General features: G+C 42.2%; 1 protein-coding gene across 1 annotated transcript in view; it reads left to right on the forward strand.

Annotated features, from left to right (window-relative positions):
- The first annotated feature begins 1,951 nt into the window (after nucleotides 1-1,951).
- The window catches only part of LOC120568394 (glypican-1-like), a 72,480-nt gene continuing 61,464 nt past the window's right edge, over nucleotides 1,952-12,967 (forward strand). The window contains 2 exon segments of the mRNA XM_039815908.1: nucleotides 1,952-2,041; nucleotides 2,175-2,746. Coding sequence (XP_039671842.1) covers nucleotides 2,587-2,746 — 160 coding nt within the window. The 5' untranslated portion in view covers nucleotides 1,952-2,041; nucleotides 2,175-2,586.

Genomic DNA, 12,967 nt, shown 5'->3' on the forward strand with positions numbered 1-12,967 from the left:
ATGCTGTCCTCTTTGTTTGGACTCATCCAGTCATGAGGAACAGACTAATTATAGAGTAAGATTTACTAATGTATTCATAAACAATGTCTGCCTTCATAAAAAGAATAATTGGGAAGCAGGATATGACTGTTCTTGCCATGTGGCTCCCTCCTTCTCTCCGTCTTTACTTCTTACTTTTGTTTGTCTATCTGTCGTGTCAGGGCTGGTTATTTCAGGCTGGAGTTTTTCCCATGTGTCACTGTGATAATGTGCGGTGGCATCTTCTTCCGCAAACAATCCTTAAAAAGCATCTCCCACAGGAGTGACAACATCAAACACTGTCTGATTCAATTTCACACACTGATATGACTAGAGAGAGTATTTTCAGTAAGAGAACTGACCTGGATGTCTATTGCTATAACACAAATGTACTGGATAAAAGGTCCGCACCACACAGTCAGTTTGGGGTTTGTAATGTATAATGAAACATGTAACACTTTTTACCTAAATGTATGATTATGCGTGTTCATATGCATGGCTTCTACAGGATGCATGAGCCATGCACTTATGAAACCACTGCAATACCCAAAGTGTAATCAGCTCGCTCATTGCAGCATATGACCTCAAATGTTGCCTCAAGCAAGAGGGTCCCATCCTGAACTGAGTGAACTTTCCCCTCTCACATACAAAAAAAAAAGAAAAAGAAAAAAAATGCATTTTTTGTGTTGCTACTGTAAAATGAGATTTATTGAAATTGGGACATTTCATCTGAAGAAAGGGAAGAATGTAAGATGATATTTAATTTGTGACTATTTAGTTAACAGATGACCTTTTTAGGGTTACTGAAATAAGTCACATATTTCCATTAATTGTAGCTTCCTAGTGTATTCTGTTCCTTGAGTTAACAAGGGAGCTATCTAACATGTTGTACCCTGCCTGTAATTCAGGAACAGTGAGCTTGGCGGAGGGATATGATGTTGAGATGATGAAGCACGTTTTGTTATGAGTCTTGAGTTGTCCTACGCTTGAAGAGTGTCATTAAACATGGACCAAGTTGCAGTCGAAGCTGTCTCCGTGCTTTTACTCTATCCACGTCCCGAAAGTACTTGTATTTGTACTTTATTATGTATTTAATAACGACGAGTTAATAGTTAACGCTAACAATAACTAGCGTTACACTACATATCACTGCTGCAGCTGGGAACCGGAAGTGCCTGATTTTTTATCAATTTATGTAAATATATCCTGCTTTATAAACATTGCATTTCATTTAGAGATGTAAGAAGAAATAGAAATGGCGTTTGCCAATTAACGCCAAACAGGTAAACATCCTTTATACAGGAAAAGCTACAGTAAGACACTATAGGTCAGTAAAAGACAAAAACAAGCGGGGGTTGCGTAAGACCGCACGTGCAAACTTATTTCTTAGGCCTACTGAAGGTGAGCATAGTAAACATACAAGCACAGAAACTCGCATATAATGAAGGCATTCAGCAGGTGACAGTTAAACTCGCAGCACTGGACATGTAGTGACTTGTTTAATTGCACCTTGAGGAGTGATATGGCGCATGTGTGCAGCCACACTGCGGAGTGGAGGAGAGGTTTTCAGCATTGACCTGTATTGGTGGGTGGGTGTGGGGGTCGAGTGCACGCCCACGGTTCACCTGTGACACCTGGCTGGTGGAGATCGCGCTGTCAGGACGCGTAGGGCACATTCTTTCACTGAGAACCAGCAGACCACCTTATGGTAAAGCAAAATACCACATACAGTACACAAAGGACTGATAAATGAAGATGTTTCCAAAAACCTACGATTCAAACCTGTTAGGCTAAAGTTATTCTGAAAAAATGTCTAAAATAATATTTAGATGAGACAATAAAACGTTAGAGGAACGCGAAACCTCTTATACTCCCTCTCTCTCTCTCTCTCTCTCTCTCTCTCTCTCCCCCCCCGCCTCCTCCTCATTTCCAGAGTGGCAGCGCTGGCATAGCATCGTTCAGAATATCCTGAGCCGGGGACGATCGAGCTGCGGTAGCTGCCTGTGCGCACCCCATATAGCCGGTAGGCGTGCGGCGAAAGAACCTGGCTGCACAGCGTCAGCGCAATACAGTGCTATTTTCTGACACAACCTAAATTATTTTCGCTGTAAACGCTTAACCTATTTCTTTCATCTCTTGCTTCTCCCTCTCTCTAGGTGAACCTAAACCCACAACAGTGGATATATCAGACAGGGGGGGTCTGCTCTCATCTTGGGCACAGCGTGAGAAGATTCAATTGTTTGCGGGGAAATTAATAAAGCTCCTTTCCTTTCCTGTCCTGTCCTGTCCTGTCCAGTCCACATCGGCCCCTAGGAGTGGGAAGACACGGGACCTCTGCGCTGTGAAGAGTCGCTTCTGTGCCGTGCGCGGAGAGCAGTACGCACCAGAAAGGGCAGCAGGGATATACAGTAGGAAGGTGGAGGATATTTTACGCACAGCAGCACTCAGTAGCCCTGTTTCACACGCGGCCACTTACCGGGAGTCTCCTGCTCCGTTTAGGTCTCAAGACAGTCGCTTCGTCGGATTTGCACTTGACTAAGTCCACATAGCCCGCAGCAGTCGGCTGGGATGGATTCCTTCATCATCGCGGCTCTGGCAGTGTGCTCTCTAACGGCACCAGCCTATGGCGACAAAGGGACCAGCAAAGCCCGGAGTTGTTCGGATATCAGGCAGTTTTATAGCGGGAAAGGATTCGCTCTGGATGGTGTCCCTCAGTCCGAAATATCAGGTAAGATCCTTTAAAATACTGCCTGACCAAAGTCGGCTGCCTTACCAAAGTCTGCTGCCGTCATGTGCACTCTTTCTGTGAACAAAATGTGATATTTTCCCCTGAAACCGAAAACACTTTCAGGAACATATACCTGTCCAAATACACCATTTTGTTCAAATTATGCCAAAACATGTTCAGCACACTGTGAAGCCCCATGCATTTGCTATAAACTCATTGCCACTGAGAACCCTAATCCCTTTGCAAGTCCCCCTCGGAATGTTAGTCTATTTTTGGGCCAAAGTGGCACCTGCAGTAGCACCATTTTTTTGTAAGTGTATAAATAAATGATTGTGGGTATGTGTGCATTTGGTTCACAAACTGCACACATCAGTGCAGAAAACTCTAACTTAAACATTTGACTTGTTCACCACAATCTTAAAAGGATGTATTTTTGTTTTGTTGTGAGAGTGAGCAAACCCAGTTTTCTATCTTTTTACCTTTTTAAACCTGCAGCACGCTAATTTCACATCAATGTCACATTTCATAGTGAAGCAGAGGAGCTCTAGCTCTCGGCTATTTCTCAAGATGAAACACTGCTTTGAAAAGATATTAGGACAGTACAGACATGTCACCGAGTCAGTCTGGCTGTTTGATCCCTGATATCAGAAATATGAGAAAGTCCCTGCAAGTTCTCTGACGTGACATTTTCAGAAACACAGATGCAGGAACAGCAACTCTGTTTCTGTTCTCATTTCTGAGTTTCCCTAGAACTAGAACTCTAAACTAAGCTGCTAAGCATGAAGACACTCCCTAATCTTTCCCCTTCTTTAAGCTGTCTGGTCTTTGTGTATGGGATTCTTCCTTATAGATTGCCAGTCAGTCACTTGACCATGTGCTGTACCCACGCAGATGTGATATAACGTTGTTCACTGTGTCATTCATGGTCTGATGTCAGATAGTCACAAGCCCCTCTGCAGTTCAGATGATTACACGTGTGCCTCCTCTGGAATTCAGTGCAACGTTTTCACTCACATGAACACACACACATGATCACACACACGCACCCACACACACACACACGCGCGCACACACACACACGCATTTACTGCAATTTCAGGTTCTACAGTTACAGCATCGTACATGCATGGACAAGACAGGAGACTGTGATGCTTACACAACCACTTTTCTGTGCACAGATTAAAACGATATAAAATCAAATTTTTTTTTATATAGTTTTAAACTCACTTTTTTGACATTGTCCCAAAACTGTCAAATTTGTGAATGTGAAGAACTGTTTTCCAAAGTACAACACTATACAACAGTACACATTTGAAGTAATCTGCAGTCTTTTCTTAACAATAAAGGAGCGTGGACGTGCTCAATGATTCTGACTGCAACATTGCCACAGTCCCTCCCAACCTGATGACATAACCCTTTCCTTGAAAAAGCCCCTCTAGACTCTTCGTCAGTTACCTTCTCTATGTTGTCCAATTAATTTTCCACAGAGTGCCACACTACTGTGACAGTAGATAAACTCTTCTCCCATGTGAAGACAGCGATGTCCATTAGCACAGGCCGAATGGCTCTGAGAAATACAAGGGTGACTCTCGGCAGTATGCACCTAAAGGTCACACGCACTCATAATGATCCTATAGTAGAAACTGCTCTATTTTCTGAACACATAACGGGCTCTCACACAGCATGGCACGGTTGCAGAAAGAACATTGTGTCGTGAACAGAAATGGCATGTTTTTAACGTGATGTGGGTTTTGCTTTTCGCCCTACAGATTTGAGGTGTTTTCCTCGTGATTATCTAAAGCTGCTACAAAGATGCCTTAAAGGAGCTTTACTGTGAGAGTGGGCTTATGAGGAACATGATATCCGATGCAAAGGCATACAGTCGATCTTTCCTAGTGATTACGCTGATAGGATAGGAGAGATTATAAGATTTGAGGGTGGGGCGGTAATGTGATGAAACTGTTAGCTCATGTCATCACGCCATACATCATAAGGTTGTGAGGGCCAACTAGTAACTGGACACTTCTAATTTAATTGATGGACCATACTGAATAAATCATTTGACAGAATTAACGCCAGCCCCGGGCCCTTAAAACTCTTCTTTTCTTCCAAATGTCTGTAATCCATAATGCTTTAAAGATAAAAATCTGTCTTGTCATGACACCACCTATTCCTCTTGTTTCAATCAATGGTGTGGAGCTTACTTAAGTCTGGGGTAAGAGAAATAATAAGGGAGTGGGACAGAAACTGAGTGCCAGGAAGAGATAGATAGATAGAGAGCTGAGAGAGAAAAAGAGAGATGCAGCAGTGGATGGATGTGAGACAGAATAAGAGAGAGAGGAAAGGGGAGATTTGGCTTTGACAATATTTCTCCTCGTGTCCCTGTCTCTTGGCTCTCAAGCATAAATAACTGCTCATCCGCTCCAGTCTGGCATATTAAACACCTTAGTAAAATATGAAAGCTTTAATTTATGCCTCCAAATTATCAGCCACCTGAATGTTGTGCATGATCCCTGACATTTGCAGAAGGATATTTCCTGCTGTGACACCAGAGCTTGATCAACTTAATATATTGGCTGGCCCTGACTCAAGGTGACATGCTGAGAACATCAGCCCGATTCAGTATGGGAGGACAATGAGAGATGACTGCATCCCCAAGTCTAAAAATGATGTCCAGTCGCAGCACTTTCAAATGCTTTTCAATGCTGCTGCACAATATGCTGTACGAGATTAAATCCCTTTGGCACATAAGGTTGCAAATATACTTCTGAACTTAATATTAAAGTTCATTTCCAGACGCACAAACGTGTATAATCAAACATGACCGCATATGCAATTGAAGTCTCAACAAGGTCTGCAAGTAATATGCTCCTGAACTCATTTGATGTCTTGTTCTCATTAAATTCAAAGTGTTTGAGATTTAAAGACTTTTATACATCTGCTCTTTACATTTGAATTAGGTACATTTTTTTTTTTAAACACAACAGCTTAACACCCCCATCCCATATCACAGTTCCTGTCTGATTATGCTCAGTCAGCGGCAGAATAAGATTCCTATATGTTGTTTTTACATGGATACGCCTCATATAACAGACAGGATAGTCCCCCGTTCTTAAGTCATTTGCCCTAGAGAAAAAGCCACATGGAAGAACGCTATTGAGTTAAGGGTATGCTGTTTGTTATTGTGTTAAAGCTGTGTTTACTGGACCATGGAAACAGCATCAGTTGAGCAGAAACGAAAAGCGATGGTTCGCAAGTCATCAAGTGTGATGATGCTAGTTTAACTCCGTCCAGTGTAATCAGTTTTGGAAACAGCTTTTTTGTTAGTATTTACTAAAACATGGATGATTGATTTTTATGAGGCTCATCTGTCTCCTCCCTGCACTGCCCCCTCCCTCTCCCACCCCATCATTACAGTCTTGATGACAAATCTTTTTGTCTTTCAGGGGATGACATTCTTCATCTCTCTGTTTCTCTCTCTCTCTCTCTCTCTCTCTCGTCGGCTCTTAAAGGGAGAGGCGCCAGACGCTCTTTGAAAGCAGCTGGCAGCCAATGAGTGCGAGATGCTCAATGACATATAAGTCTATACAAAGAGACAAGCTGCATGAGACATCTGCACGAAGGCTGGTAACATTTTGCTACGGCACTGGCTTTTCCCATGCTGTATTTGTGTTGTTGTTGATTGCTGGTTGCTACAGGCTGACTGTGTGAGTCGCCCCGTGCTCTGAAGTGTCATCTCTAACCAGTGTTTGGCTAATGATACAGTGGGATCGCTGCTCACCAGGCTTGCTAGGAACTGTTGTTGACTAAAGACGGGCTTGTGGCTGGAAATATGGGCTGATCAGTATGGTAGCCCACAGCGCAAAAAAAGTATGGGAATGTTTTGAACTCAGCAGCTTGACTGTGAATTTGGGTACGAGTCTTGGAATGTACAGCATACAGTAATAGCAGCATTGTAGCTAAAACAGAGCTCGGGTTTTCACGCGCACGGGTAGGAAATCTCCCCGGGCAACTCTCTCACCTCTTTGACTGTGGGTAATGATAAGATAATGGCTGCTAGTGGGTTTGCTGCCCCCTTCAATACTTTCCGGCAGGAGGTTAAATGGAGCTAGGAGTCCACTGCCAGAATAAAACATAGCTGGCCAGTCAGGGAGAGGCTGCAAAACCAACAACAAAACAGCAAAAATATGAAGGAGTCCTACTCATTTGACTTTTTATTTCACCGCCAGTGGTCTCAGAATCTGCATGATCTGCAATCCAAATGGCTACTTGAGTCTTCATGGTCCAGAGTAAAATGCAGACCATGTACAATGTTGTTAAAGCTCTTAATCTCTGCGGACATAGTTTTACACTATCTCTATATCTACCACCAGTTGCTGTAAGCTTAATACCCTCCAGCTCCCCTGTGAGGCTGCTTGACCTGCGGTGGCACCTCGTTCTTTTCCCCTCAGCAGTGTACTCTAATGCAAGTTAGGATTATAAAAAATATATTCACAGTGTTATCAATTATTTAGTAACCTTCTAGTACTGGCACAGCACTGTTAACAGTGTCTGAGCTAAATTGTTGGACACTTCATAATAGCGAGCATGAGATTTAATCTGTGTCTCAGGTCAGGGAGGCATGTTAAAAAAGTCCCCAACTGGATGTGAACCTAGGGCACCAGGACACCCTTGCCCAGGTCATTTTTATGTAAAAAGCAATATCACAAGCTCGGACATCATAGGATTTTCCTAACACTTCCAACATGGCTGAGTCTCAATGTCATTAATGTACAGGCTAAACCAGAATGAGGAAGAATAGGAGCAAAAAGAAAAGCACTGTAATAAATGAGTCACTTAATTATCATCTGTTATGCACAAAGAAAATAATAATGGTCTAGTCCCACAAACCATCAGACATTTTCATTCATGCCAGCCGCATGGATGATTGAATGCTTATTTAGCAAAACTCTAAAGCCATAACAACATTTGCAAATTGCACACCTACTGGATGTCCGACTGACAAAAGCACATTACTTAAACGCATGAAGCCAGCAACGTTACGTATTCCATTTTTGAAAAGGACTCTTGACCGATAAAGGGACAGACCAAACCTAACCATAAATAGTAAATACTGTGTGTGTGTGTTGAGATAAGCTTGCAGTGTTGTCATTGTGGGCATTCTGGACAGAAGCCTTATCTCCATCCCATTAATAACCCTGCTGATGTGGTGTTCTTATTCTCCATGTGGTGGATAGCTAATTGATCGCACTGAATTACACATTGCCGCCTTTGTGAATGGAACTAATTAAAACCGTCTTGGAGATAAGAGGGCCAGCGCTTATTTGAAGGTTAATGTCAGCATAAAGTCCCATGCATCTGTTGGTCTTCCTCTACAGATTAAAGCAAAAGCAACAGTTGTTTCTGTATCACAGTGTGCAGGCCCATAACTCTCCTGCAGTTCAAGTGTGTGAATCCCTGCATCTGGGCTCCTGTCTGTGCCTGTTTATGCGTTTCTGTGAGCGTGCATGTCTCTCTGCGTACGTGTGTTTGCCTACCAACTGAATATGCTAGAGTTGTTAAAACGCTGAAGTCAGTAAGAAGCCTCTTGAAGCATTAAGCCATAATGGTCTGCAGGGAGCATGAAACAGACCACAGTGTGTTTGATCTTCACCAAAGAGAGAGAGAGAGAGGGGGGGATAGAGCAGGCCGATGGGCTACTTGGGCTGCCCTGGTCTGCTTGGTTTTTTCTAGTCCCTGCTCCGCCCTATGATGGGCTGAATGTACTGTAGGAAAAAACAACACAAAGAAAAGAGAAAAGATGGAGCTAAAAAGGCCCCATTTAAAAACGTGCTCTGCGCTGCATTTCCTTATGTAATCGTTTTCAGTCGCAGGCCTGTTAGAAACTTACATGGAAATCTGGAGGACAGTCTGTCCAAACAGGTTTAGTCGCTCTGAACTCTTCTTAGTGTGTGAACAAGGACGGAGAAACCTTTTCACATACTCCACTCTTAGCTGTTTTTTGAGTGGGGACGATAGTAGTCGTCGTCTTAATCTAAATCATGTTTGAGCAGACAATTTAAGGCCACTCTACAATTTCAAAATCCTATTTCCTTTTAAAAAACACAAGTCAAGGAAATAGTCGCTCATTTTTTGACAGAAAGACGTAAGAGCTGACAAACATGTCACTATTTTCCTTTCTATTTCCTATGTTTAATTTAAAACACTACAGCAATTTACCTCAGTGTAAGAGGTAGGAAATTGAGGCCCAAGAGACATTGCTTTTTAGAATACAATGCAATACAATACCTTAGTAAGTACAGTATCAGCTGCCTCTTCTCTGACCAGCATGCACTTCAGCTGCTGCCACCCCTCTCTTTTCTCTCTTTTCTCTCTTCTCGCACTCCTCGTGTCTTTTGTTCCCTGTCACTTGTCTAATGTGAGAGTAGGAGCTCACACGTACACCCCTCCTTTGGCACACATACACACACACACACACACACACACACACACACACACACACACACACACACACACACACACACACACACACACACACACACACACACACACAGATGACAGCATAGGCCAGTCTTTTTATGTCACCACAGGGGTATGCAGTGTCACTGCAACAGGCGTGTGTGTGTGTGTGTGTGTGTATGTGTGTGTGTGGTAGTGGGGGGGACGTGTGTTGTTCCTCTGAGAGATGCAGTGTGTTGGTGTATGACTCCTCTTTTGTCTTCAGAGGAATTGGTTGTGTCAAAGGAGAATTATTCCCTCGTCACAGCAAGCCCCTTCACTGTCTCTCTGCACCACACATTTGTGTGTGTGGCACAGATGTGTGTGGACTCTGCATGACTTCTAAAGCCATAGTTTGAATGTTATTGAACCGCTTCCTTTACATTTGCTGTCATTGTCATACATTTGGATTGGATTGTGTGCAAAGTGTGTGCGTGCATGATTGCCAGTTTGTTTTGCCCTTTCGTCAGTTATGTAAATGCATATACGTGTGCCATGATGGCAAGCTGTTGTTGCTCATGTTCCCTCTAGCAGTGCTTTCTGTAGACTAGGGGAGTATTTGAAGTGACAAGGAACTGGCTTTAGCTCTCAGTGGGTCTTCGCTTCTGCTCCAGCTACCTCTCCTCTTGCCCTCCTGCTGCTTGACAGATGGTACAGACCCAAACCAAGACGCCTACTACCATATTATGTGAGGGCACGCAGTATGACTTTTACATGGTGACACGCCCAACATCAACACATACGCACTGTGTGCAGCTGTGGACTGGAGTATTTGTTGGGAAATCCTGTGGCTCTGGCACTATGGCAACAAATTCCGGATATGGGGTTGGGTATTCCTTAAATGTCATTGATTCTGATAATAAAAATATGTAGGTAAATAAGATGTGAATTGTCTGGCCAATAGCCCAAAACTTGAATATATTCGATTAAAAATGAAATAAAGCAGAGAAAAGCAACACCGTCCTATATACTCAAAGATACTGTTATTCAAAAGAATCAGCAAATATTATGCATTATGCCCGACAAATCATTCTGATGATTAATTGATTGTCAAAATAGTTGTGGATTAAATTCCCGTCAATCATCTAATCAAATAATGGACAGGTTTTTATTTTGTTTTTACTTAACGTGCCAGGATCAGCTGATTCTGGGGCATTACGACTTGAAAATACCATGTCATGTCTTCAATGATTGAAGCAGTTTGTTTGCAGCGACTACATTTACTCACCAATGTCTTTTTTTCTTTCTTTTTTTAACATTTCCCCATCTTCTTATCCAGCTCGCAGATATAATTGCCAAAATAGATGGATATTCTCTGATGGAGACTGCCTTCAGGCTCCTATCTCTCACATATGGGAGAGATTGGAGATTGGGCCTGTATATAAAAAGATTGGAATAGATGATAAAATCAGTAAGGTGTCTTCTAAATGTTGAATGCCTAAAATGTGTCCAGCAGCTAGCTGCTCAGATGCCTGGCGCACACAAAACAGATTTAATAAAGATAGGACACACAGGCGCAGTAGTACACACATCCTTCAACTACACACTTCCCTTTGATAAGCAATCATTTCTGTTCGGCTCTGTTCAACAGTGGCCCTTTCTTCCACACATTGTTTTTTATTAAAAAAAAACACTACAGCTCACATCTGCAGAATTAAACAGTGCAGGATTATCTGTGCAAAAACTGGACTACAAGTTATCAAGCCTGTTGGCGTATGTGTTTCTGCATGTGGGTGTGAGGCAGATATCCCAGGTGTTTCAAGACTTGTGAATATCTTCTTTGTCTCCAGTTTCCCCTCCTTTCTCCACAGAGGAGTTAACATTATTCTCCACAATCTCTTCCAAACTACAAACACGTTTCCACACTTGGGTTGCAGAACGGTTGCCACTTTCGCTTCATCTTCATCCAATCTGCCGCTCTCTGACAGTTCCCTCTTTTTAAATTGGTCATTTTGGAGGATTTTGTTTTTTAGTCGCTCCAGGCGTGTGGCTCCACACAATAGTTATTTTGCTTTATTGTTACTTGACGTTCATAATTTCCTGAAGGTTTTCTCTCATCAAGATAAACTGTTTCACACTAGTTTCCATTATCGTAATTATTTTCTCCCCTCGTTTTCTCTCCCTAAGTCGTTTCTGCCTTTGAGGCTTTATATCTCATTCTTCCCCTATCTACTCCTGCAAAGTAAGTTGGGGATTCATTAATTCTTCATGTGAAATTTACTGCATGCTCACAGATGCTCTCCAAAGACATTGCTAGTTTGTTTCTGGTACTTGTCTGTGATTTTTATGACTCCATATTTTAGTTTACCACCCATTTTGTAGCCTGAACAACACAAAAAATATGTTTGAAATCTATGAAATCTTCATTGTTTATAGAGCTACACATGATGGCACCCGGGGACTCCTCTGTCTTCTGGGCCTTGGGAGAGAAGTGTGGTAATAAGATAAATAAGTTCTTAAAATGTTGCCTCTGTGTGATTTAAAAGACTGTAAAATGATGGAGCATCCTGTTGTCCAGTTTTCTTTTCAAATCTTCCTGTGGAAATCCATTTTCTCACACTCACTTTAACCGTCCCCCCAACTTCCTCTTCTCTCAGTTTAAATGTAATTACAGTGAAATCTGTGTGTTGTTTTATTGGCTTCCTGGAGGCCTAGCAAGCACAGTTCCAGGCTTTAGTGCTCTGTGATCCTACTGCAACTCTTCCTCTCCATCCGGTACATTTTCAGGATCTCCACTGTATAATTGGCTTAAACGGCAGAGATCCTTGGTCCCCCATAACATTAGTTCTTTTAGCAACCAGAATACCAAAATTGGTTGTTCGAGCTGTGCACTGCAGCCTCTTTATATCTCTCTCTCCCAGTTTGTGGTGAAGCAGTTTTCTTCCGTTCTCTCTGAGTCCACTCCAACTCTCATCTCCTGTTGGATTTGCTGCTTTCTAAGCACATTTTTCTGTAATTAGATAGTGAGATCTGGTTTTATGTGACATCATTTCTCATAGTTATTTGTGGCTGAGGAAAGCCCCATGTACTTAATGGTGGTTTGCTTATTCGGCTTGACCACGCTTGGCTATTTAGATCGGGAGGTAGAGTGACTGTCTGAAGATGGAGGAGCAGGAATGACCAGAGGAATAAGGCCTTATGAGAAGAGGGGCGCACAAAGAAAGCTCATAATTACAGGGGGCAATATGTAATTACTGTCAATTGTCATCCTGTTTGCTGGTACAGGATTAGCTTTTTATTACCTAAATCCTTATTATGTTTTACTTTTTCCACTTTCTCTTTAGCAGCCCCTTTCACTAAGTCTAGTCTGTTTTTTAATGTGTCCATTGCTGGAAACCATCTATAGATAACACTTCTTTACATCCTAAATGTATGTCCTCCACATACATTTAAACCAATTAATAGCAAGGTGCTGGTACTCTTTCTGTATATACAGTATCTCACAACAGTGAGTAAACCCCTCACATTTTAGAAAATATTTCATTATATCTTTTAATGGGACAACACTGAAGAAATTACACTTTGCTACAATGTAAAGTATTAAGTGTACAGCTTGTATAACAGTGTAAATGTGCTGTCCCCTCAAAATAACTCAACACACAGCCATTAATGTCATTAATGAGATGATTTTATGGAAAGTACCCCATGCCAATCTGTAGGTATGGTGAAGGGTATGTGATGAGTATGTGGGGCTATTTTAATTCCAAAGGCCAAGGGAACTTT

Source organism: Perca fluviatilis, chromosome 11 (assembly GCF_010015445.1).
Source record: "Perca fluviatilis chromosome 11, GENO_Pfluv_1.0, whole genome shotgun sequence".
Taxonomy (NCBI): Eukaryota; Metazoa; Chordata; class Actinopteri; order Perciformes; family Percidae; genus Perca; species Perca fluviatilis.